The 27,321-nt window shown below is 38.9% G+C and overlaps 2 protein-coding genes across 6 annotated transcripts in view; both read right to left on the bottom strand.

Moving 5' to 3' along the window:
* The window catches only part of PLA2R1 (phospholipase A2 receptor 1), a 41,795-nt gene extending 27,276 nt beyond the window's left edge, over positions 1-14,519 (bottom strand). Inside the window, exons 1-9 of the mRNA XM_082764112.1 lie at positions 14,064-14,519; positions 10,850-11,233; positions 8,538-8,705; positions 7,201-7,374; positions 5,760-5,873; positions 4,967-5,110; positions 3,837-4,025; positions 2,019-2,176; positions 512-619 (exon numbers count right to left, since the gene is read on the bottom strand). Coding sequence (XP_082620238.1) covers positions 512-619; positions 2,019-2,176; positions 3,837-4,025; positions 4,967-5,110; positions 5,760-5,873; positions 7,201-7,374; positions 8,538-8,705; positions 10,850-11,233; positions 14,064-14,190 — 1,566 coding nt within the window. The 5' untranslated portion in view covers positions 14,191-14,519. The remainder of the gene's footprint in view (positions 1-511; positions 620-2,018; positions 2,177-3,836; positions 4,026-4,966; positions 5,111-5,759; positions 5,874-7,200; positions 7,375-8,537; positions 8,706-10,849; positions 11,234-14,063) is intronic.
* Positions 14,520-19,991: 5,472 nt separating this feature from the next.
* ITGB6 (integrin subunit beta 6) overlaps positions 19,992-27,321 on the bottom strand; it is a 56,456-nt gene continuing 49,126 nt past the window's right edge. For all 5 annotated transcript variants that reach the window (XM_082763895.1, XM_082763896.1, XM_082763897.1 and 2 more), the window contains 2 exons: positions 25,975-26,141; positions 19,992-24,065 (listed from right to left, as the gene is read on the bottom strand). In XM_082763895.1, coding sequence (XP_082620021.1) covers positions 23,964-24,065; positions 25,975-26,141 — 269 coding nt within the window. In that variant the 3' untranslated portion in view covers positions 19,992-23,963. The remainder of the gene's footprint in view (positions 24,066-25,974; positions 26,142-27,321) is intronic.

The raw sequence follows: 27,321 nt of genomic DNA, 5'->3' as shown, positions 1-27,321 counted from the left end.
AAAACATATTGTAATGTCCTATTAGGTAGCTAGCTGCGCTCCTTCCCGTTTTTGCTTGAAAGTAAAAGGAATGCTAATGTATGAGTAGAAGAGTTCATTCTCCGTGTCAATGAAACCGATTGTTTTTCACCCTGACATTCCTTTTAAATGTATGAAAACCATGTGTGGGATGAGGCATCATATAACAGCCATTATTTGCACAGATGGTGTACAAAAGGGTTTTCACTTTTGATCTAGAAAGAAATAGGAACTTGGGTCACAACTGCTGACAATGCAACGAACCATGAGAGGCATTTGGGGAAAGCTTTTAATCTTGCCTTACATTTTAGTTTACATATTTTTAAGGCAAACAATGCGATTTTTCCTAGCAAAACATGCATGTCTTCAGTATGAAAAATGAAAATTATCTATCTACTCACTGACACCCATATACTCTACACCTCTATTTATAATTCTGTTTTATCAGTAGGGTTCTGAAACAAACAAACAAAAAAAACATTAACTCCCTTACCTCTGGACAACTTGATTCCATCTCAGAAGAAACATTATTAAATTCCCCTGCTTTTTTGCAAACATAGAAAGATCCATCTTCACATTTTTTAACTTTCCAATGTCCCTCCTGAGGGGGAGGAAAAAAAAGTATGTTCTCTACATACCCATTCTCATACATATGTAATACACAGATGTTAGATTATACAACTTCTCTTCCTATTTTAACTTTTTAATAGAAACAAGCAACAGAATATTTTTTCTCACTCTATTCCTTTATTTGCCTTTAGATGGATCACTTACTTCTACCAACACTGATCTGAAAAGTCCTGTTGACAATCACACAAAGGAGTTTGTCTCTTTGAATCACTCCTTGGGATGTAATACATTTTAATTAACTAAAACTATAGGCATGCCAGAATGCTTTTCAGAATCATATACTGAACCTCCTTCCCATCCACTGTAGTTCTTTGTAAGATTAACATTTATCTTTGAACAGCCCTTACTCAAAATACTACAGCATTTGTATAATACAACTTTTAGACATCTATGAATACTGGACATGTACCAATTCTGAACCTTCTTTTCCACTACTGTGTTTTATGCTTTCATTTGTTTGCTTACACTTGTAAAATTAGTAAAATGTAGTTTTGTGTTTCTAAAACCAGGCTTTTACCATTTTCTGCTTCAAATGAGAGCTGACTTTACCAGGTTGTTGTACTTGTTTTGGCTTTCTTATCTATGAATTCAAGATTGCAACTTGGACCTACTGCTGGAGAAACAACAGAAAACACTTCTTGATACAGCTTTCATGCTTTCACAAAATTTACTTTACTGAAAAACTGAACTATAGTGCCACTTAAATCAGGTCTGAGCATATATAAGTATTGTAAATTGTAAAAGTAAAGTACATTTATGACCAAATTAAGAAAAATGCTGCCTGTCATGGTTCAACAGGGCCTAGTCTAAGCTTATTTGAATGTTACTCCCAGTCTTACAACACCTGACTGATTTGTGGGTCAATCTTACCACTCTCAACATCTATAGTTTTATGTAGATCTATGCTACTCCCTGTTTTTGAAAGATGCTTCATGAAAGTTATAAATGTTGACAGCAACATAGAATTAGCACAGTTGAACATTTTTCAAAATATCAACTTGAAGCTTTAAAAACTGGAACTAATGAGTCATGAATTATAATATACACCACTTTGATTTTAAATTACTTTGTCTTTATCAAAATACCTATGAATATTTGCTTGCTTCCATTTGGCAAGCTTTACGTATATAATATTTTTTTTAATTCAACCTCAAAAATAATAATTAACTTTTCTGTGTAGCAGCACAGCAAAATGTACTGGTTTCTAAAGGCTACGTTATTTTTATTTCAGCTTGAATATATTAGGAATAAAAAGACAAAGTCATACTGCAGGTCATGGTTTACAAGAGTATATACAGTGAAAAAATAAATTATTGTGAGGTGAAATAGGAGTGTCTGTCTTGTTCTTTCAAAAGGAAAAGAAAACTTACAGGTCCTTGTGCTGAAACACAGAGTTGTCCTGTTCTTTGAAAGGTATTAGGTTCTTGGCTGTGCCAGTTGGACAGCTTTACTGGGGTGCTATCTGACCACTTGAAAACAACTGGGGTATTATTACTGTATAACCCAATCCATGTTTCAGTTACGTTTTCTGTAAAAGAATAAAAGATTTCATATTTTAATGATGAAGAAATGATGCCTATTGTTCCTGTAATATCAACACCACTATTGAAATTATTCATGGGATTTCAATAAGAATTATCTTATTTCATGAAAAAAGAATTAGTTGTACGAACTTCAGGAAACCTTACTGATGAGATAATATCCTACTTCCCTTGAAGGCTAAATGGTTTCAAAAGTAGATCAACATATGCAATAATATGCTTTGAAACCCAGAAAAATACAAATCAAGAGCATATGCTCTTGAAGCTTGCATGGAGCAGAAAGCCTAACATGGAAGGGAAAGATTTCTTTTCATAATCTTTCATGGCTCATTCAGCTTTAGATTTTCTCTGAGCAATGGCTTTATGTCCCAGTGAGAGCTCAGTTGTAGCCACAGTGGTTGGTAATCCGTGAAAGATGAGTCTTGAGGTTTGACGTAATGCCTTACTTGACTAGCTACTATAGCTAGTGAAAGCAGATGAGCTTTCAGGCACATAAGCCCTTCTCCTGAAAAGAAGGATAAAGGAGGGCTGAAACACCAGCAGCAGATTTTGAAGCTGACTGCAAGCTGACAATAATTAATTCTATCTACTACGACATTTCTGGAAAAAATGGTGTTTGGTATCTATGGAGGGTGCTAACAGAGGTGAGGAAGACAACCTGTGGTTAATCTCCCAAAGAAAGACAAACAGGACAACAGAGAGGACGGGTGGTGTGAGGGAGGAGAATGCGTGATCATTCCAGTATAATGCACCACTTTGCAACCACAGCTGATGGGACAGAGTTGATAAAACATGTCACTATGCCCCCAGCTCAAGGAAGTTACAACTCATGGCCGAACTATGCAGTTCTGCTAGGCTAGGGATGTCAGCTTGAAGCACAAAATATTTACGCTTATTTGCTACTGTTACGACAACAAAACCCTTCACACTGTTGCACCTAAGAGCTTTTGTTCATTACGTTCCTTCTGTAATTATTCTACCTTTTAAGGCAACGTGGACTAACAGAGCTGCTTTAATGGTGTTCATCAAACAGGACTCCAACAACACACTTGCAGCAGCAGAAACTCTGCAGCATGAACAAGGCCAACTTGCAAAGCAAAAGACGCTCTGAATTGTTGTTGCTTCCAAGCACAATTCTTGCATGTGGACAATAATTGAGTATTTTGCAACAGTTTGCATGGAACCAGTCAACAACAGGAAAGGACAAAAGCCAGACTGTTGAGGGTTCCTGAGAAGTATGGTAATGCCCAAGAAAACTGACGCCGTTTTACTGGGGATCTGTGACTTTTGGTATAACCGCTGACTGCCACTTGCCCAGCATGCTCCAGTGCAAGTGCTGCACTCCCATAAAGCACAAGCAGCAGTCTTACAAAAGCCCAGGTGTGAGGTAATCCTGAAACAATAAGGGGAGCATACAGTTTCTCACTGTGTTCCAATATGTTGATTCTTTTCTTTATTATGTTTATTGAAGGCTGTGCCTTACATTTTAAGGACTATTAGAAGAAGCACACATCACACTTTTTTTTGTAAACATCATCTGGGTGTGACACATAATATTGGGCTTACAAGGCCAACAACTTTACATGGCTACACAGGAGAAACACTTCAAGAAACACAGCACACTTTAAACTAATTCTCAAAACTCACCACGTTCAAGCAAGTTACGGAGCAGCTCTGCATCTGCCATGGAGGATATACTAATGAGTCTGCTGTTGTCACTTTGGCACGAGATCAAAGCATCGTTCCAGCTCTTCTCCTCTTTATGAAGTCTATAGCAGTTGCGATTGTGTGGGTACCAGCCAGCATCACAACGAGTGGCATAATACTTCCATGTATCTTTTAATTAACCATGCAAGGTTAGGGTATATTAGACAGAAATACAAAGGATGTGCTGCATTAAACTATTTTCTTATCTTCAGGTGCTCAAAACAGAGTCATCTTAAGGACATAACACATGGTCTACGGATCACTACCCACAATGCAAACTGATTTTTTTCCCACCTTATTTTATGACTCAACCATTCAGGCCACTGGACTAGTACAAACACAGAACTGTTATTCAATTAAAAACTTTCTTTATCTGCCTTATTACCTTTGGGCCTGATCCAAAACCAGCTGAAGCTTTTTCATAGGCAATACCTACAAAGAGTTTGGTAAATCCCTTTTCAGTATCTGAAACAAGTAGGGAAACTTTTTTTTATAATTTATCAGGAAAAAGTTCAACCTATCTAACTTTTCTTATCAAAACAGAAATTAACATTCCAATAAACACAAAATTGCGTTTAAGTTTCCCACAGAAGGGGCATCTGAGACATTCTACATACTATACACCTTACAGTCATTATATAAACACTTTGCTTTTTTGGTATATGAAAAGCATAGCACGTCATAAAAATAACTGCATTTATGCTACTTTATCTTCTGTGGGCAATGGGCTAATTCCTTTCTAAGCTGAAAGCCTATTTTTAAACTCAGAAGTGTTGCCCTGTTGTAATATAAAGAGAAAGCATTCTGTAAACCTCTGATGATGTAAGGAACCAATTAAATGCTACGCATATTGAAGTGATTTGTCAGTTTTAAGACTCTTAACATGTTACCCAGAACTGCATTTGAACAGAAGAAAGTGTTACCACTTCAGTTAATGTAAATGGCATTCAACTTAAATTAGCAAGCCTATACTGCAGCTAAGACTGTTCTCATAAATTTATATTCAGGTAGCTTCCTCTTGTTCTCCATCCATACTCACAAAAAGGACACATTAAAATTGAGATACTTACCAAATGTTTCATGCTTTGTCTTACTTAAATATTTCTTGCATACAAAAGGCAATCCAGATTCACACAAGTAACTTTGCCAGCCGTACTTCATTTTCGAATTAATCACCACACAATGATTTTCGCTAAAACGGTCATCAGAGACATCTGCAAATGCATTTTTTTTGAGAAGCATGCAATTAAAAAAAATCAGTTCTTGTAAAATGGCGCTGTATTCTTATTGAACAAATGTATATAAACAGCCCTGCACACCCAAACTTCTAGGAGTGTTACACCAACCCTATGGACAACTGAACGTTAACCACCGCTTACATATATATGGCAATCTTTCCTTGCCTGCTGCTATCAGAGAGGCTAAATCCAGTTCTGGTGTCGATGTTACATGTGCTGGAGGACAGACTTCAAAATACAGCAAACCAAATCTCAAAGCTCATGTTAATGTGCTAGCGTTAATTACAGCATATTCATGTAAACAAATTAAAACTCCTTTCCTCCACGCAACCAGCTAGAACATAGTTTTTAAATATGCAGCTGGAATCTCAAAAATACCCTTAAAAGCAAATGACAGGACTATATCATTAACGCTTTGAATAAATGCATCTCCATGGATGCCACCCACATCCCTAGAATGGGCTTTAGTTCATGAATATGAATAGATATGTCTACAAAAAGAGAGGTACACTGGTCCACTTGATTCACTTTTCAAACGTAGCTGTACGAACAGCTCTCTTGTGCTGCAATTACAGAGAGCATGTAATTACACTGCTGCAACAAATCCAAGAGAAATATCTCATACTTGCTCTCCAGTTCACAAACATCAGTGGTGCTCCATCTGACCACTGCCAACCAGTATCTTCTCCCAGTCTATTCAGGCCTGTCCAAAGCATGATGTCTGTGGCGTTTAACTGCCCTGAAACAGAAAAAATAATCAAAATGACACTTCACACATTCCCCATGTTTTAAAATATCTACAGGTATAGATACACTGTCCTGACTTGTAACAATCAGAATAAAACAAAGTTTCACATCTGTCTCCCGAAGGCTCAGACTTATTTTTTTTTTTTCCTGTTCTTGGAAAAAGTCTATTAGTTTGTTAATCAACACAGCTGAGGAGGAATAAACTCAAAAGGTCTGCAACCCTTCAAGAACTGCCCATCCTGCAAACCCTCCCCACATAAGTTGTTGGTGGCCTTAGATATTACATCTTCAACACCAGCTACAGAAACGCCAGCCTGTCTCAGCCTGCTGTCAGACACAAAACAAACAACTTCCAGTCCCTCTACAGCCTGTATACATATCAAAAAGCTAATGAAATTATTTTAAAAACTTCCTGTTAGCTTATATCCTGCAATTGAAAACCAGCAATAATGGGAAGCAATGGGAAAGAAACCTGAAGCTGCCTTTCACAACACGGTTTTAGTGCCCGGTCCTTCACTCAGTCCTCTTCACCAACACGAAAACAGCCACGAAAGCAATGCCATCAGAGGACTATGCAGAACTGGTCTGAGACTTTCTACATGCAGGACACGAAAGAGCTTCTATCTTTTCTACCAAAGAGGGAATACCATCTGTTTATAAAAACAAAGCTGGTTGTTTTTTTTTTTTTCCCCTATAAGGGTAATTTATTTCAAGCCTGCAGGAATATTCTAGTATTTCAGATTTGGTGAAGTACAGTTTGCAAAGGAAACCTTGCAGGAATAAAATGACACTATGGTGCACTGCTGAGAAGGTAAACATCTCTATAATTCTCAAAGAAAACAAAAACAAACACCTAACAACCCACATGTCCGTAACCACAGCTGCAAATATGAATAAAAGTCACTGTGCGAGCAGGAATTAAGACCATTACAACCTCACGTAACACATACCACTGCTTTTGAACTCGGATTATTAAGGCTGTAACTTACCTTCATTCTCGCTTCGTCAGGTACTTAGGTGTGCTATGTGACAAAGCCTTGCCAGCAGCAATGGGAGAGACTCCAAAGCTTTTCACTAGCAAAATGGAAATCTAACCACAGACTTCTTACATGGTCCCCAGAGAAAGTCAAGCCAACCCATTTCCCAGAGGAGCGCAACCCATCCTCACACTGGGGACAGAAGACTGCTGCTTCAAAGTGCACTCTGCACCTTTCCAAAGGCTACAACAAAATTCAACAGCCTTCCAAGACAGCAATCCTATCTGAACACACTAAGCATGTGCCTACATCCACTGTTAGCAGTGTGCTTTGTGTACTCACGGCTTAATTCACTGATGTAGCTCTGCTCTTCCACACTGGTGATGCTGAGCAGATCTCCTCCTTGCATCTGGCATGCAGCCCGTGCCTCATGCCACGACAGCACGGATGCCACGTTGAATTGGTAGCAGAGGTTCGTGGCAGGGTTCTTCTTCCAAAAAGCATCGCAGCCACTCTCTGCTCAGAAACAGATTCATTACCAACAGCACAAGGCTACAAGCTAATCAGAAGTACAGCATCTTTAGAAAATAAATTAATGACATTAGCATCTCAGCGGAAGCATGATGATGAACTCCAGTGTTCCTTTGTTAAAGTATGTATGGAAATATGACGCAAGCTGAATAAAACACTGCTTCATTTTTCAGGTGGTTGATAAATTCTCAGGAGCTCATCTGCAGCTGGTGGTGATTTTCACAGCTTGCATGAAGCCAGAGCTACATTTTAATTCGCACCAGCTGATCATTTATTCCTAAAGCTGGATGTTGGAATAGTCACACTATGAGTGCCTCACCCAACTTATGGAGGAGCAGTCACCTGGATCTCCTTCTACCCAGTACTCAAGAGATTAAAACTATTATAATTACAATATAGAAGCAGGGCTGAAAATACTCCTCATTATAATAGTTCCCTGGAAATTCCCATGAAATTCCCATTATGAAATCACATTTCCAGCTGTTTATAACATGCTTTGGACCAGAGATCTGAGACACAGCCTGAACACGGAGGGCTTTTCCAAACCACTTCTGCTGATAGAAGATATTTTTTTTTACATATTTATGGAAGAAGCTACAAGTTGCTATTTATAATTTTAATATTCATGAATATCATGTGTCCAAAATCTTTCAAAAAATATTTTCAAAAATATTGCTTCTAAGTGTTTTAGGTCCAAAATATAAGTGTCCAAAGAGTGCCTGGGAGAAAAATGAATATAAAAGATAGAATGAAGTCAAAAGCATAATCTATCTTTGCAGGAGCAATCCCTCTTTCACATGCTCCAGAGAAACCCCCTATGGACTGCTGAGGAGAGCAGAGACAGCCGTGGGTTAGCTGCAGGGCAAGGTCAATGGGTGGCACCGAGCAGTGAGCACTTCACATCCTGCAGCTCACCTCGTGGAGTTGTGCTTTTGGGATGAGGACTTGGGTCTCCAAAGACCATACGTGGTAGATTATATTAAAGCCTGAAGTTTTTTCTCTCTCTCTCTTTTTTTTTTTTTTTTTTTTTTTTTTAAGAGACATTCCTCTCTAATAGAAGTAATCTTATATTCCAAAATAGAGTCCATGCTAGAATTATTCATAAGGATCATGGATACTGTAGGAGGGAGAGAGAAGCAACATCTTACCAGCATTTGGGCAAAACCCCCATTTTTCATCTTGTTCATAGTAGCTTGTTGTGGCACACCAGTCAAATTCCCTTCCATCTCTGGTACACTCATAATACCACTTGTTGTTATATTTAAATGGAAAAACGCATGGGAAACCAAAAGAATTTCCCAATAAGGTATATGTTTCTGTAATAAAATAAAAGTAGAGATTAAAAGAACACATTGACAGAAATTCCACCCCCCATATTTCATCATTTTTGTTTTTAACAGCAACAATAAAATAAAAATATCTATGGTTATTTGAATTCATAATTAATACCACAACATTGAGACAAGTATGAGAAACATCACTGAACAGAATTTGAAAATGTTAGCTTATGAAATGTATCACCATGAAACAAGGCACATTCCCATAACTTACCCCAACTAAAAAAAAAAAAAAAAAAGAACAATTATTCTATATCCTATTATCCTGCACTTAAATTTGAGAACAACTACATAAAACTATGGTTAGCATAATCAGGACATGCTCAGATGCACGCTCTGCTTATTTTTTGTTTGCTAGTCTATGATAGACAAGCAATTTAGCATAATTTCCTCTGCTCCACCCGCTCTTGTATAAATGGATTTCTGATGTTTTCTCCATTCTTATTGTCATTCTATGGGAAAGGAAATATGAAAGACAAAGGAAAATTAAATAAACTTTTAAAAATATTTTTTATACCATGGGGAATAGTAATCTAAAGAACTGATGTTATGTACCTTTGTTGTTACATCAATTATTAGCTTATAAAATATTTAAAATGTTGCCCTGTTATATTTTCAGTACTGAGAGAATCAAGTGCAACCCAAAGTTGTAAAAGATTTACCTCAGTATCTCCTTAACCTCAGAGCACATGCTTCTACGAAAGGTCAAAGAACCACAATCATACTTGGAATTAAACTGTTTGCCAAAGATCCCATGCTGATATGCTAAGATCAAAGTCCTTCAACTACAGAATAAGGACACGCTGCCAGTTTCCCAGAGATAATGGCTGGACGTGCACATGCAAAAAATGCAGTTTATGGATTGTAAATCCCCTTCAAAGCCTTCTAGCAGATAATACAAATAAAGCGGGTTAAAAGAAATCAGGTTTGCACCTCTGCCTGCTACCATGATGCTAGCTAGCTACAGAGGTTCAAAGGATTATCTCAGTCCTGACAAGTAACAGAAATTGACAGCTGTGTTCCTGTCACCATAGTTAGACACGCTTATTTTGAAGATAGGGATCCCTCCAGCCTGTTGCACTAACTGGCTAACTTGCATTTGCATGTACATAAGATGAAGTGGAAGGAATAAAACAAGTGGAAGGGGGAGAAGCTTTGCCAAGGCAGTCGCTAATTTTCATCCTGAAACTGCCAGATTGTTGCAGCTCTAGGACTAGACCAGATCTACCTCCATCTCTCTGAATGTACGCAGCAAACTTTTAAGACTTCATGGTTTAAAATGTTTTCTGTCTGGTCTTAAGTATAAACTCTGCTAGGTTTTAGAGATGTTGGATGCTAACATGCTTCCATAGGCATTGCGGCTCCCAAAGGAACTCCCCGGAGAGAGCAGAGGCCAAGCCCAGCTGCACCTACAGAAGAAACCACCAAGATCAAAGCTCCACAACCCAAATATGTGGAGACCAGAGCTCTGCAACCCCATAAAAACAGTTCAAATGGGGAGAATCAACAGCTCCAGCCTGAGACATGCTATGCAAACATTAGGCCATTCTTCTAAAGAAATGCTGAAGGAGAGGCTGAGGAAGGGGTCAAGGTGCAGCCTGACTGTGGCTGTTCGTGGAAAACGGGTTATCTTCATCCTTTATCCCGGAAAACTGTTAAGGTTTGCAGGTCTGGATCCTGACCTAAATTCCTATGCCTTGACTAGCTGTACAACAGGATTAATCAAAAGCTTGATTTCTGCTCCAAAGTTTGGCACGTTCAGAGTCCAGGTGCTGAATGTTGCAAACGTTTGGATAATGCACACCGAGATTGCAGGCTGACTGTCAGTAATCTGAATTCCAAATCCCTCTTTATCTCTCTTTGGGTTTACTTGACAATGAGAGCTGTGGGACTGCAAATACTTAGTTCAGCTTTTAATTTTATAGACCATTTGGAATGGGCCAGGATTCGCAAGGACACTAGGGCCTTTTTGGGGACCCATATAATAGATGAGGAGAAAAATTAATTGTGCAGTGTACTCAATTCAATTATCGCCTATTTAAAAAAAAATATCTGACCTTCCATCAAAAACAACTTCTGTACATTTTTCCTTTATACATTTCTATGACAAATTTGATTTTTACCTTGGAAAGGACGTTCACAAAGGTCTTCATCATAAGACATGTACTGTGTCCATTGATAATTAGAATTTTTTTTGGCAACAATACGTTTGCTGTTTTCAATAGCTAATTTGTACTCCGATACACCAACCAACGCTCTTCCATCACAATTCCACCACAATGAGTACTGCGTTGAATCACATTCAAGCATAGTCAATGGCTGTTCTGGTCTACTGATGTTCAGTCCTAGACAAGTACTGCTGCCTATATTGAAAAGCCGACGATTGGATACCCATTTCCATAGCATGTATTTGGAGAGTTGACTGCAGTCTTCCAGAACAAGGCCAGCTGGATCCACCTTGATGCATAAGTTAGAGTCTGAACTTTGGATAATAAATATCCCTTTATCTGTATGGGGAAAAAAAAAAAAAACAAACAAAAACAAAAACAACAACAAAAAAAAACACTCTCAGTTTGCAGAATGCTACAGATGATGAAATAGTATTGTAGGACATGTTTTAGCTATTTATGAAGAAAACTGACAATATTCATCAGAATATCTGACACTGCAAAAAAATAAGAATACTGGTCTAAATATACTGCCAGCCAAGTTTGTAACATGTAGACCATTTGACAGATCACTGTGAGATTAGGCAGAATTTCTCATGTTGGTCATCCAAAAAACATCAGTCACATTTGAAGAATTACAGCATTGTTCACCAAGAAATTCTACATAATGTGGTACAGGTTTAAGTGTTACAGCAAGTCATATTCAGAGCTGTAAAATAATTCTCTGTGAGGGACTGGAGATTCCAATTAAAGGCTAAAAAGTGTAAAGACTGAAATTGCCATATTCTCTGACATTTTCAAGCATCTCTGTCTGCAACTATAGAGGCAGAAAACATATCTTGCATTGTATGTATGATACAGGAAAGGTGGGATTTATCTCAATCACAAGAGCTGGTGATCAAGAGGTAACATATGCCTTAACTACTGGATGCATATTGTTGAGCTATAGATGACCGCCCTGGCTGGACCAAAGCAGACGTGTGAAGGTTAGCCTGATGTCCCAGCTTTCTTGGAATTGTGTAGAAATTCACTGAACAATGTGACATCACACTATAAGCATGTAAAAAAAAAATCAGCTGTTTAACGCCTTGGGAACAAATGTCTAACTGTGCATATAGACTGAAAAACTGAGAGGGACTAAGGAAAATAAAACCTATAACAGCTCAGCTATTTCATTTATTCTGAAATCCAGTGACGATTAACCCACAGAGTTTCTCTCACATTATAGGTGAGATACTTATGCCTCGGGAGGTTATTCCCTGAAAACCTGATTAGCATTTCCATTTTGCCATGAAGTTTTGCAATAATAATTTCTACCACATGTGCTTTCTATCTGTAATTCACTACCCCTAACATCCTGAAGAAGTAACAATAACAAAAAGATACTCCAAATCTAGAGTACAAAATGCAGAAGCCCACCCAGATGCTGTGTCTGGGTTCAGCACCTATGGTTTAGGTGTAGCTCTCTGACAGAAAGCCTTCAGCCAGCAGTGCTGCGTGACAGACAGGCAGAAGACCAGCTCACCAGCACGTGGCATACACGATGAGTGGCCCAGGCAAGATACAGGTTACAAAGAAGAGTTTGGTTCCAGGTCCTGCACAGATCCCACCAGTGGCCAGACACACAGCGAGGACAGAAGTTCCCCTGCAAGCTGCTTCTCTGGGATCAGGTGCCGTCTGCCATGTGGCTATGGTTGTCTGTAGCTCATGATGGTGCAGGAGCGTGGGCAAGCCTTTCTGACTGACAGCAGGTAGGAACAAGCCTGCTGCATGTAACTGCAGTTCCAAGCACCTGGCAGCAGCCTGGCTTTAAGTCCTTAACACTCTGGGGGCACAGCAAGGCTCCTAAAGGAGCTTCCTATGCTCCATTAGTCCATCACATTTCTACAGCCCTCCAGCCACGAGCTCACTGAAACACCACCACTCTGTGACAGACACCCAGGGGGGACTTCGCTTTTGAGTTTTCTATGAAGCTGTGCAGCTTGTGCTTCCTTCTTTTTATCCATCCTCATCCTCCATGGGCCACAGAGATGGCACAGCCTCTATCTACAAGCACAGACTACAAGGTCAGACAGGGTTCCTACTTCTCATGCTGGGGTACGGCTTTCCTACAGCAGCCTTATCTTGGCTGGCCAAGAAAATGCGTTGTTTATTTGCTAGATAAGTAGAAGCTGTGATGTCGTTAGCACCAGTAAACACTGATTAATGAGGTTAATTCACCACGATACTGGGATTCACACTTAAAGTTCTAATACAAGTTCCCAGTTTATCTCTGCTTGCACCCGTGATGCCTCCCGCATAACAGCATGGGCAACAAGAAACAACTCAGAGATGAAGGGGTCTCGGCCTTTATGAAATGCATCCGAACGCCCTTATCCGTAAGGCTCTTAAGAGCTGCGATGACTGCTGAGGAAAGATAAGGGTCTTACAGAGACCTCACAATTACACCAGCGGAGGGGGGACAAGGAGACAAGCGGAGCGACACCAAGCCCATGCCACATGGGCTTCCTGTGCCCACAACCCTGCGGGTGAACAACCACGAGGAGCTCCATGAGCTTGCACACCCCAGAGGGGCCAAGGGGAAAATCCTAAACCCTGCTCTGAAGGATGTGACAGGGCGGAGGGAGCCCTTTGGGAACGTCCCCCTTCTCCTGACGTCCAGGCCCCTCCGTACAAGGGCAAGGTGACACGAAGCAAAGTGCCAGGAGCAAAGCTATGCGCCGAGAGCTGTCCGGGTTCCTGTTTACTTAGGCTCGCCACTACAAATAATGTATAACAGAGCTAGGAGGGCAAGATTTTTTTTCTCTTCCTTCCTCTTTACCTCCCATTTCCTTCCCCCCCTCCCCAAAAACCAGCAGAGAGAACTGCTTAAATGGCAGTAAGGAAAACAGCTGGAATGCACCGGGGGCGAGGAAAACCCCTCGGCACGACCTCCGGGGCCAGGTGCGAGGACAGCCGGGCGTGTGCTCGGCCACTGCCCCGGAGCCGCCGCCCCGAGGAGGGCACGGCGAGGCCCGGGGGCTTCCTCCGCACCACGGGACAGGACCGGGGGGGAGGCGAAATATCCGCGTGTCCCCCCCTGCACGCACACCTCACGGGGGACGCCGGCTGAAGCAGCCCCTCCCCACCCCGCCGTGCCCCCCCCCGCCGCCCCGGGACCCTCACTCACTCCGCAGGGCGGGCACCTCGTCGGGGCTGAGGGCGGCGGTGGCGGCGCCCCGCGGCGGGCTGCGGCCGCCGAGCAGCAGCAGCAGCAGCAGGCAGCACGCCAGGAGCCGCAGCCGCATGCCCGGCATCGCCTCGGCAGGGCACGGCTCGGCACGGCCCGGCCCGGCGCCCACCCGCTCCTCTCCGCGCCGGGAGCCCGGCCCCGGGGAGGGCGGAGGAGCGACCCCACCCCGCGGAGGGCGGGGGGAGCGCGGCAGCCGCCCGCGGAGCTTCCCCGGCCGCGGGCCCCCCCTCGGGCCCGCTGCCCAGGCCGCGGCCGGGGGCTGAGGCGGCCAAAAGGAGCCACGCGCGCCGCGTTTGCAGTCCCTGAGCGCTTTCTGGTGTCTGCTCTCCAGGCCGCTTTTCCTAAGAGCCGAGTGGCACAAAGACGCGGGAGGCAGGAAAACATCGGCAGCGCGGCTCGTGTTCGGCGCCTTGCTGCTCCGCTGCTGCGTGTCCTCAGACAAACTTTTACAGAGACTTGATTTTTAGCTAGGTCAGCACGTCAAGGCACTTCACATTTTTGGCATGGGGAAAAGTAATTTCCTTCTTCCCTCTTGTACATCTCTGTCCTTAGGTCGAGGAAGGATTTGTAGGAAGTCCCCCATTTGGGGACAGTTTCAGTCTTACGGAAGCTATGAATAGCGCGGGGAAAGGCAAAAGCAGAAGCCCTGGGTTTAAGATAGAGTAGCTTCACTGGAATCCACATCACAGTTGGGTTTTAATCAGCGTGGGCATGTTTCTGCATTGTTCTTCATTCATAGCAGACAAATAAGTATCTACGTTTATATATAAATGTATAAGCGTAAGCATACAGTGCCAAAGCAGAGCTGAAACGACTGGCCTCTGTTCCCCCATGCCCACTTCAGTTACGGTACAGGGACAGGAACAGAAACTGCTGGGCCTGGGGGAGCTCCGGACGGGTAGTTCGGTAGAAAGTATTGAGAAATGAGGGAAGCCCAACACTTACAAAGAAGCAGATGAGTGGAGGGGTTTCTCCACTTTACAGATGATAAAAATGTCTGGCAGAGAAGAACTAACAGCAGAAAACATCGCTGAACAAGCTGTCCCAGAAGTGCCCTGACTTCAGAAGACAGAATTGCTCTAACTCTCAAGAAAATGTAACATCACCCCCACACCTCCCCAAAAAAAAAAAAAAAAAAAAAAAGTTACCAAGCTGTTTTTGAAAAACTGGGCACTCTGAACTTCAGGAGTGTTGGCTACCACTTTGAGTCCTGAGCTCCAGAAAAACTTGCCACTGACTCTCACAGTGTGTTTGCACTCCTACGTTTGAAGAAAACAGTGCCAGTGAGCAAAAACGGGGCTGCTCCAAGCTCCGGGGAGCACTGCCACAGGTGGATTTTTCTGCTCATTTTACTAAGACTGAAATAAGCATGTTCCAATTACAGATATCTAACACTGGACATATAAAAAATATTTATGTAAATATTTTACTAAATACAAATTAGCAACTTAATAGTTATGAGTAGCTTTACTTCCTCATTTTTTTTCTTTATTATTCACATTTTCCTCTTTGACTAAACAATTCTTTACTGTCGTGGATATGTTCTGTTCGTACTAAACCGTTAAATTCCTTCTAGTGCAGCTGCAGTTACCCTGGCCTCTGTATTTATAGCTAAGCCGTACTAGCTGCATTACAGTAATGAGACATCTTTGCTGGCATAGTGCTGGCAACATGGTTAGCAATATTTTCTGAAGCAAACTTGATGACAGTTTGTATTATTTTGCAAAGTAAATTGTAAATTTACTTATTCTATGCTTTCCTTCCAGGCATTCATTGTAGTGATTTGGCTTTTATTTCCTTTTCTATCTGGAACTCTCTTTTTTAAAAAAAAAATATATATATCCATTTCTGAATTGATGATCTATTTTCTGTTTGGACACCTATAGATGCACTTGTCAGAGCTCCTCTGCCTTCACTATTTAGGTATTCTGCATAGGTGTTCTGTATCTCCTGGTACCTTTTCTTAGCAATTAACTCAGCCTTTTGTATGAGGCCCATACACATCCACAAATACAAGCCCTTGTCAAATTCACACTAATTCAAGTTTCTCACAGACTTGTTTCTGCTAACTTAGGGTCAGTATGCTAAAGATATATGTGACTGCCACCAAGGCATACATAGGCAGCGTCCTATTGTTAGTATTGCTAGATCAATGTTGGAATAAGACTAAAAATTTTTGCAAAGATCTGATACAAAGGAGTAGTTGGTGTGTTCCTAAGAAGAGCTAGTAACAGTAGACTTAATTACTAAATAGACCTATGACATTTTGTAGTCAATACAAAAAATTACACATACTGTGATCAACAGTCTACACATTACACTTTTTAAACAAATCAATAAAAATCATCATATAGTTGCTTAGCAGGTATTTTAGAATAAATAAAAATCCCATAAACCCTTCACAACTTTTGTTTTGTGGTTTAAAACATACCTGAGAGACTGATAGTTCTCTCCATGTTTCCTGATCATATGCAAGTGGGCCTGTAGGCATAAACCATTCCAGATTTGCTTGACCAGTTTGTGTCTTCACACCATGCTAACCACTTCCTTATGCAGATCCCTCCCCCTTTCATTTTATCAGAAAAATGCTTCGTAAATCAGAGTAGTAGGGAATAAGCAGGTTTCTCTAGAACAAAAACAGGAGTAGACGCTGATTTTGACAGTGGGCCACAGAGAATACTATTCTTTATCAGCTCCAGGCAAGCGGATTCCTTCAGGCCCAAGACCTTCAGTCTGTGTTCCCCCCACACCCGCAGGGCCATGCTGCCCTGACAAAAAGCTGTGGTGGTTTGGCAGCACAGCAGCACCTGGCTGAAACTCAAACCTGCAGCTGCTGCCTTCCAGCTGCCACCACACCACAGGCCTCATGCCAGTTCTTGTTGCCCTGCCATGCATCCTGATGTGGGAGCATGGCAGAGTTTGGGCTTGGTTTGGTCTAAACTGGGGGTGATGGAAGCCACAGTTTTAGTTACTAAAACTAAAAAAGAGACCAAGAATGACTACTTGGGAAGGATAGACAGCCTCTAGCAATGTGCCATCAGTCTAATACCCCAAAACATACTGGGTGTGATATTCATAACAAGATTAGGTGCTGGCAGGAATGCCAGGACACAAGGTGTACCCAGTGCTAACACTAGCAGGGTGTGCCCCTGAAGCATGTACACTCCTTCCCAGAAGAGCTTATCTTTTCTCCAGCCATGCGTACACATTTAGACTGAGAGAAATCCTACAGGTAGTGCAAAAGAATGTCCACGCTCTTTGGAGAATATGCACACAGAGAAACCCAAAGTAATTTTACTTTGCCTCTTTCCTTTAACCAATTCGTTTTCAGGTGAAAAAAAAATGCATTAGGTATCTGACTTTGCACGCAATAAAAATGCATATACATTTATATTTTTCTTCTCTTATTTTTTATTGTGGTAAATCCAATATGTGGTCAGTCTCATATTTGAGGATTTAAAACTTGGATTCAAGAAAGTCTGGAAACCAGGACTCCCATTGGCTTTACATGGTGGTAGAATATGTCTTCGTTACTTATATATTTTGTATTATATCTACAGACATGCACACGTAAGAGAAACCAGGGAAACACTCATTAACATTTCTGGTGTTTTCTCTAAACTTTATGCTGGTAAGAAAGCAGAAAGGGAAATTATTTTTCCTTTGCATCCTTCCATACACAAACTGAAGCATTAAGAACAAGAAATGTAACTTCATTGGTAAAACCCAAAGCTCTTTAGCTGCTGCTCATTTCAGGTAGGAGGAAAAGAACATTTGCTGGTAGATTGTTTTCTTGTGAAAGACCTGGACACATTATGCAGAATAGCATCATATCTCTGCAGGGAATTCTGTTCACTGTAATGAGACTGAGTTTATCATCAAGTGCAAATGCACAGTCAAAAAAACGTAAACGCTTGAATTGAAATAGACTAGATGCTCTGGTTATGAGTCATGGAAAGGCTCTAACAACTTTATAACCAAGGGAATGACTTGCCACTGATGCTATTAAACCAGTCAGTTCAGGTATCTTGGCCTTTGATATGGAGAAAGACAGAGGAGTTCTGTTATTCATCTTTCTTTATCTCATTGGAATCTCACCATGCAAGAATTCAAAATTTAATCTAAATTAATTAAATTGGTATCTGTACAGAAAATGACAAACTAAATTAAACATGTTCAGACACTCCTGTCCTTACCTTGGAATAAAGATTAACTAAATTAAGACCAGTTCAATTCAAAATGGATGTTGTCTACAGTTTTTATGGGAATTATGCAACTCACATTAAATTCCTAGATTTATTTTGGAATGAATTTCCTGAGTGCCAATCATGGACAAACCCTGACGTAGAGTCTTTCCACACACACTTTGGGAATACTGACTAATCATCCACTATGAACACAGTAAACACCATGTCCAATGACACGTCTATCTCTGATAAAGCTCTAGTGATTAACACCTGTATCTTCCAAATTCAGGGACCATAAGAAGGGGAATACAAAATCTATAGTTTACAGGGAGATGTTGAACTGGTTTCTTGCAGCTGCTGTCCCAGACAGCTTGAAGCAGTAGCTGCAGGTACTCTAGGATGAACATGAGGTACAGACCACTATCTATGAACATTCATATTCTCTTGCTTGCCTATGGTTCATTTGCTTGTCACCTTGCAAATTGGCTCATGACACATTCCTACAGTGGACTTTCCCTGCAGACACTGAGGGGGTCTTGTCAAATATTTCTGTAACAGTTCGTTGATTTTAAAGATTGCTACTAACCTTAGTTTGAACAGTTCCTTTTCCTGGTTTGATATATTTTCTGCATCAATTTCTCTAACATTTTAACATTATTGGGGATTTGTGTGCTTTTTTTTCTATTTTTATTTTTATTATTTTTTTTTATACTTTTTTTTTTTTTTTTTTCCAAATCAATCATAACTTAAAATAGAAGCAACCTTTACATGGCTTGTTACATGGAAATTATGCTATAATCATAGGTCTGATTTTTAAGTCAGGTGAGAGTTTTAGAGAAAGCAAGTCTTAACCTCTCACCTAAGATGATCAACAGCAGCCACAATTTGCCTTTGAACTATAGTTGTTAACTTCGAAGCCAGAAGTTGATGGTACATGCTTTTCCAAACATAGGTAACATCCAACCGCTGAACACTAAATAGAAATTTCCTGTTTTTCTTACATAAAGACCTCATTTTTATTTACATTTGTACCTTGTCTAAAAATGGAAACAGTAATAAAAAAGCCACTGTTGAGCAAAGTTAACCAACCCGTGAAATAATAGCACTTTTTAAAATATATAATGCCTTGAGAACTTAATCTGTCTGAATACAGAAATGTCTTGAAACAATTTTAAGTTATCTAACTTGATTAGAAACAAGCTAAACTGTAGTGTAAATAACATGATGTAGAGAGAGGTTCCAATGAAAATCAGCTTTTGGTTCTGTCTGCTTTGTGCATAGTGATTGGTAGAACAAAGAGACTGAGCCAGCTTCAAGAAACAATGTTGTGATCTACTAAAATCTTTGAAAAGCCAAAGCTTTTTCATTAAGCCACATTGTGTGTAATTATTGTGCTTTTATTGCTATCTGTCAGTGTTAGCTGGTATGTACCTCAGTGGAAACACAGAAGAAAAGTTTCTAAGCATGAACCATTCGTACAAACCAAACAAAATAAGAATGCATAGAAATATTTGAGGTGGAATAAATTCTAAATTACATAAAATAAGGATACGTTACACATTTATATCAATTTCAGTTTTAACAATCCACTGTGAAATTCAAGAGAACATGACGTTATTATGTGCCTGGAGAATAGAATTGGCTTTAAATACAGCTCTTTCCAGGATGCCAATGAATGTTCACTTCCTCAGAGCAGGAAATTAGCAGATATCAAAATACATTAGTATTGATTAGAAATAAAAAAGTAGAGGTAACTTTCATATTAAACAGAAAACATGCACTTTGCCATGTAGTTCCAAAAAGATATTACTGTTTTTACACTTACAAAATTAATGGATCTATGGATCTTTAGCTTTAAGTAAGTTGTGTATTTTAGGTGCCATTGTATGAAAAGAATGCCATATGTAATCAATCATATCTCCAAAAATCAGTTCCTTACAGGATTCAGCCATTAATCATTTCCTTGAAAAGTAAAAGGATTGCAAATAAATGAACATCCAGACATCTTAAAGCTCACATACTATGTTAAGAAAGGTACAGAAAGAATTTATCAAATTAGCTCTAGGGTATGCCAAAGCATGAAAAAGTTGCTAAGATTAATCAAATTGCATTAAAAAAAATGATAGACACGCAATAAAATGGAAAATGAAGAAAGAATAAAAGTATATAAAAATGCATTATCTTTTATAATCTTTATTGAAGGTTAAATAATCCTTCTTTTACAGAAATAAGTTGAGCTATTTACCTGTTTCTTGCAAATAGACCAAGATAAAAAAATACCTCTTGTTTACTTCTAGATTGTGTGTGATAAGTACTGTGGGGCAATAAATCCCTTACACCCATTGCAAAAGAAACCTGGACTTCTGTATAGCATTATACAACACATGGAGAGTATTGCACTTGACGTTTTGCTCTTGTATCCCGGCTTATTACCCACTAGTTATATTACAAACCAAAGCTGAATGCATCTGAACATATACAATACAGGTTAACATGTAACTTTTATAAATCAAAGGAAGAATTAACCACTTACTATACATTACTGAAAATGCCATTCTACAAAAGATACACCAATACAACAAAATTGCTCATGATTTTTGGTTTTATTTAGTTTAACTCTTCAGTGAGTAGATTTTCTATTAAAAACGTTTTGGCCACTCTCAAGGTCCAGCCCCAGGTCAAAACAATATTCATGAAAACAGCAGAAAGACTTTTTCATCCCACTCACCACACAAAAACCCACTCAGAATTTGGTGGAGGAAAAAAGAAAAGGTGAACTTTGATACAAATACTACAAGATAAAATGATATAATAAAAAGATATGAACACCACTCTTTTTCTAGGGCGAATGTCAAGTAAGATCCTGAAATCTAATTGCTTTCTTATATTGTCAAAATATATGATCTAAATTAATGCTGTTAAAAGAATGGCTTATCCCTCAATAACAGAAATATTTCTCACTAAGCCCTTCTATTTTCTCGTCTGATGAATTCTTAATTATCTGAGTGATTTTCATCCTGAAAATTTTGAAGGTGCACAGCACATTTGTAGTACACTCAGTTACAGCAGGGAAATTGAAGAACATACTGCCTAAATTTCTGTACATTTTTGATAATTTGCAGAGAGATTGCTAGGAGGATTAATTGGAATGTAAACATTGCCTCCATACAAAATCAGATCTTTGCTGATGATCAGAAGATGTAAGTGATAGTAACAGACGGCATAGCTTTGTGAAATGAAAGCTCCTGTAGGAACGGGGAACATAGACCACCAAATGTTTTACATAAAACATGAACACCACTTTGAGAATCTCTGAATACTGAAAAGTAGTTCAATGTTGAAATGAGTGACCTACAGAAGAAGGGCTTTCAACCCTCATACTGAGCTGCAGAATTTAAAAGATACCTAATAAACAGTAAAGATTTTTTTTTTACTTAAAAAAAAAAAAACCAACAACACACTAATTTATTCTAGAAAAAGATGACTTCTATTTGAAAAATAGAAGAGTAACAGATAATTCACATGGGCTAAATCCAGATTTCCTGGTCCTTCAGGCATTCTTGGCCCAAATGGAATTTGAGATTGACTTCAGGTGCCAGCTTTACCTGCAATGTGTTTTTATCCGTGTGCCAGGGAAGTAGGATTTGGTACCACATATAGCTTGCACTGACATCTGTAGGACTTCAGTGGTTGGAAGAGGTGCAGATGCCAGTCTTTGTGCACATTTTCACCTTGAGATACGCAAGAGTACTGAAGAATATAGATGCGAACCTGTAATTTACTTGTTCCAGTTTAATGACAGCCATCATTCCCTTCACACTGCAATCATTTCTTATGAGTTTAAAGTATCAGTTCCTTTCCAAAGGCATCAGATATTGTTTATTTCTCTTTGCACAGAAATATATACTATAGGTTCTAATCCACTAATAGACAGTATTAATTGGTTTGTTTAAACAAAACAATCTTTGTAAACCAAAACTAATAGTTTCACTGAAACTAGATCCTCATCTGTAGCCATTGACTCCAGTAGGCTTTGGATCAGGCCCTAAAACAGGCATGGGTCAGACCTAGCTGATAGATCAGTCTCGTATCCAGTAGTGGCAGAGGATACAGAGGCTGAGGTTGCACAGACTTTGTAAATATTCATTACAAAATGGACAAGTTTTTAGATCAAATACATAGTTTACCATAGGGAATGTACATAACTGTCTGTGACTATATCAATGTACCTTTGTTTTCAAAGTATTTTCTTATAAGTACATTTGTATGTACATTTTGACCAAGTATTCCAGATAATTAAAAATGCAGAGGAAAAGTGATATTAAAAAGTAAACTACACTATTGTAAGTTTAAAATAGCCCAATACTGTAACTTTTTTGTCATCATGTTAGCTGATTTTGTTGAGGATTTTTTTTCTTCATTCACGATATCAACATTACAATTTAAGAAGTTATGGTAAGTCATTAGTAACTATTTAAAACTGAGATTTAAAAATCCTCATTAGTGCCATGGAAATGAATATCAGGTGGAATTCATAGATCTATTTGTTGCTTAGTATGAAAAAAGAAGTCTAAAAGAGATTAATAATTTCACACACAAATAAAATGTTCGGCTGCTGGGCATTAAAAGAACCTCTCAGTTTAGGATATATCAACAAAAAAATACTGCCTTTTTGTGTGACACTAAGTCTTGATGTATGAAATTTTCCTGCACATAAAGAGCTCATGCAACAGTTCATGCAATGGTCTAGCATGAGAGGTTTATTTTCAGTGCCTAAAAAGGAGATAAATATTAGACTTGACGGGGGGGTAAGGGGGATTCTGGTAATCCTCTGATTTAAAGTTTCTCTAGTAGGGCCACTAATTTAAAAATATTTCTCTTTTGCTCTTGATCCTCTCTGCTGGAATTTAAAGGAAAGGGGCGGGGAAAGAACTTTATACTTGAACAGAAAACAACTGTGCAAGTGAATATGAGGTTGATTTAGTTTTCCCTGAGATAACCTCAAGGAGTGGAGGATTCTTAAAGAACATCAAACAGCAACCAATTCAAGGACAAGGAAAGAGGAAAGCAGGACAAGAAAAAATTAAAGAGGAGGTATCTCTATACCATAGATACATGGAAGGTTGGCCATAGCAGTAGCTGTTTCTGATGAAAAATGATTCAGTCAAACAGGTGATATGAGGAACCTCTAACCACAGTAGTTTAAGCAGCACTGATGAAAAATTTATGGTATTGAATTTAAACCAGCCCACCAAACAGACTGGTGTAAATACACTCCTAAATACAAATGTGTTTGGGTTCTGTGGATGAACAAAGTAGTATACAGCTCATTTTATATACTTAACTTTACAAAAATAAACTTACTTTGATAATTTTTAATCCTCGGTAGTAATGAGCAAATTAGAAATATTTGTGATGTTATTTTTCTAAGATGGGGGTGGTTTAATATTAAAGCTGTTTGTTTGTTTTTAATTTGTTAACCTTTACTACTGGTGCTATCTATAGTTTTCCCAACATAAGATATATTTTCTCTATCAGAATGATTATACTACTGCAATATGCAAACAAATATCACATAATCAGCTGAGAAGAAACAAATAGAGTTTTTAGATTTCGGGCCAGTAAAATTAAGTTTGTAATGTCCAAAGTGCTAATAGAAATCTGCAGCCGTGGCTCCTTTTTGTTTTTCTTGGTTCTTGTAAGTGACATTTTTAAAAGTGCTTGTTGAGCCTCTGTACAGTGGATTTGTTTCCTACAAAAAAAATAAAATAAAATAAAATATGCAAATCGTGCAGTGTTTAACTCATCTTGCCATTGCTTCAGCTACAAGCATATATTGCTGTAAACCACTGCTTTTAACATACCTCTTTAGCCAAGGGTTAATTTTGATCCATGATTTCAACAATTGCTAGCCCAGTGTTGTGATACACATCTTACACACACCAGCTGGTACTACTCTGCTTCCCAAGGTGTAGAAGATGATTAGTACTCTACTTTGTGGGAAACCCAGGCTAGACACCTGGCAATGGACACACACCTGGCAAACTGGCAATGCAGGCTGATGGAAGAGAGCTACCATGTGTTTTGCAAACCTTGCAGATCAGAGAGGATGTCATCCTTCTACATATCTATGTAAAGATATTTTATACCTACACAAACTTTATCATCTAAAATATCTGTGGAAATAAATCATTTGCCTCAAACAGTTATTGTGTAAAGATGTCTTTTGCTTCTTTGGAGCCTGCTATCTCACTGTTCTTGTACAGGAAAAAGTCAGTGAGAAAATGGCCCGTATTAAATTTCTACAGTGGTAATTTTATAGACCAATATCACATTCTCCTCCCGCTATTTCTTCTCCCTAGTTACGACTTCTGGTCTATTCTTTGTACAGAAGTAATTTCGTACCTTTGATCATTTCAGTGCAGACTTTAGCAACTTTCTGATATTCCAAGACACTAAAAATTAATCCAGTCTGTCTCAGACAACACAAGCCAGTCTAGGGTCAGAAACATACTTCCTTCTGCATCTGCCTCCCAGATTAAGGTAAGGTACATACTCAAACAATACTTTATCAAATACATAAGTTGTTGTGTCCTAAATGTTGTGATCGAACCATTCTATAAACACAGAAAAAATGCGCAGAAATACAAGAAAACTCAACTGTGAGATGTAACTTGTCAGGGTCTTCTTGTGTGAGCCCCACCAACTGACACATACTAGACGGGTAAGTCCTACCTAGGCTTTTAATACTGGCCTCGCATCATTCCATTTGTATCATTTCCTCTTGTGACAGAAAAGAAAATCAAAATATTTTTATCAATAGTATCCTTCTCTTCCCTCTTACCACACATAGCCCTCCTGAAGAATTAGGAAAACATTTTCAAGTGGCCTTGCCTGTAAGTAACTAATTTTTCCTGTCTCAAAAACTGAAAGGCAGGCAGTGTCCATTCTTGCAGAAATGTTGCAATCATCAAGTTTTGTAGAGGAATGTAGCTAAGTAAACTGTACCATATTGCATATCCTCCTGACACCCATCAGAAATGCTTACTCAACATGATTTTTTTCAAAAAGTCTCAGAAGTCATAGAACTATTGCAGAAGAGAAAAAAAGCCAAGGGCAGAGGGGAAATAGGAAAACGGAACATGGTATCAGCTTGCATTAGACATATGCACGCTATAGATAGAAGCTAAGGGCTAGATTGCTCTGTCCTTTTACCTACATTTTGGACAGCTTACATTGCTGCTAAGCATAAGTGGGCTCTCATTGTTATAGAGGCCATTGATAACCTCACTTTCCTGCAGCAGGCTCTATATCTAAGGAGTATACCTCTGAAAATTACGTAGGCAGTAAGCAACTTGGCTAAGATTAATCAGAGTGGAGGTACTAATTTAAAAAAAAAAAAAAATTATAAAAGTATTATCTACACCATTTTACATGTGGAAGAAATTAAACCAGGCAATTGAACACTAGCTATTCTTTATCCCTAAAAAAATTAGAGATTTAATAGAATTTTTCAACTTCATAGAGTACTAAAAGTAATGAAAATCTATGAGCAAAACCTATCAATTTAAAAGAACACAACCAAGACAGAGTTTAAAGGTCTTTGTGCATCATACAAAAAAATTAAAGAACCTCATATAAAATTAATACATTTAACATACCGTATGCCATTTAACTTTTGATTTTTCTGCTTCAAACTTGGCCACCTCTTTTCGGTCTTGAACTGACACCAGCAATTTCCATATACAAAGCAAAACAATGCCAATCAAGAGGATAGCAAGGGTGACACCCACCATTATCATCGGGATATTTGGAAGCTGTGGGCAAGCTGTGAAAACAGAAATAATTATGACTGCAGATATCCAATCAGTAAGTTTTAGGCAATTGAAAACAACCAAGAGGCATTCTGTGGTTCTCATTTGCTGGGAACTGTGCATATATGTTCCTCCAATCCCATATTATTTTACTCCTACTAGCTTGCTAAACGGTTAGCAAACCTGAAAAATATTGCCTTGAAATGTAAAGAAAAAATAAATTAAAAAGTAAAAGCTTTTTTATCACGTTGATTAGCAGCTGCTGAATACAGACCCAGATTCTGAGGAGGAAAGTTAGAAAATTATTTTCCTATTTGTGTCTTTATAATTACATAAATAGGGCTGGGTTGTATTTATATGTATTTAATAAAGAGAAATCTCTCATAGGCTTACCTTTCAAATCTTGATTATTACAGGTATAGTTTACAAGCAAATGTGTTTCTTTAATTTTAATTTTTAGTACAGCGATCTTTTCTGCAATCATAATTTATATAAAGCCACACTACTGTTATTATAATAAAAGCTCTTTTTTTTTTTTGTGAACTTTTAATGGAAGTGAAATCACTTTCATTATCACATGAATGCTAGAGAAAACCTACACAAAGGGTTAACAAAATAAATGCCATTTGTACTAACAGAGGTAAGTTACAAATTTGCATGGCTTTCACTAAAACATAACCAACATTTAGTACTGAGACACTGGGTGTGACCAAAAAAATTTAATTTTATTGCCTGGAAGCCAAACTGCGTAGCAGCTGGAAAGTGGTATCTGTGTTCTCTCCTATCCCACTACATCAGAAGTTTTACTGAAAAAATCAGTAGTGAAATAGCATTAAATAAAAAATTGTTAAATGAAAGGATATAAAAAGATCTGTTGAATATTTGTTATTTATGCAAGGCACTCAAAATTTAATACTACTACAACATTAAACATAATTATGAAGATGCATTTTGTCAGGTATAGTCAGTGTTTTGAATAAATAGTGCAATTTGCAAAATGTATGTCATTTCACAGTGGATTACAGTTTTTTGATATAACACACAGGACATTCGTTATTATCATCTTAGAATTGCACAGTACTTTAGAAAAGTTAACAAACTCTTGTAGCCCTTGTGGTGATAAGAGGTTTATGGGTATGAAACTCAGGGAGAGGTGAAGTGGCTTGTTTAAACCCACAGAGAGAGGCAGGGCTG

This window comes from Aythya marila (genome assembly GCF_965140915.1).
Source record: "Aythya marila genome assembly, chromosome: 6".
In the NCBI taxonomy this organism is placed as follows: domain Eukaryota; kingdom Metazoa; phylum Chordata; class Aves; order Anseriformes; family Anatidae; genus Aythya; species Aythya marila.
Note: the sequence above shows the minus strand (reverse complement) of the source record. Positions and strands in the feature narration are given on the sequence as shown.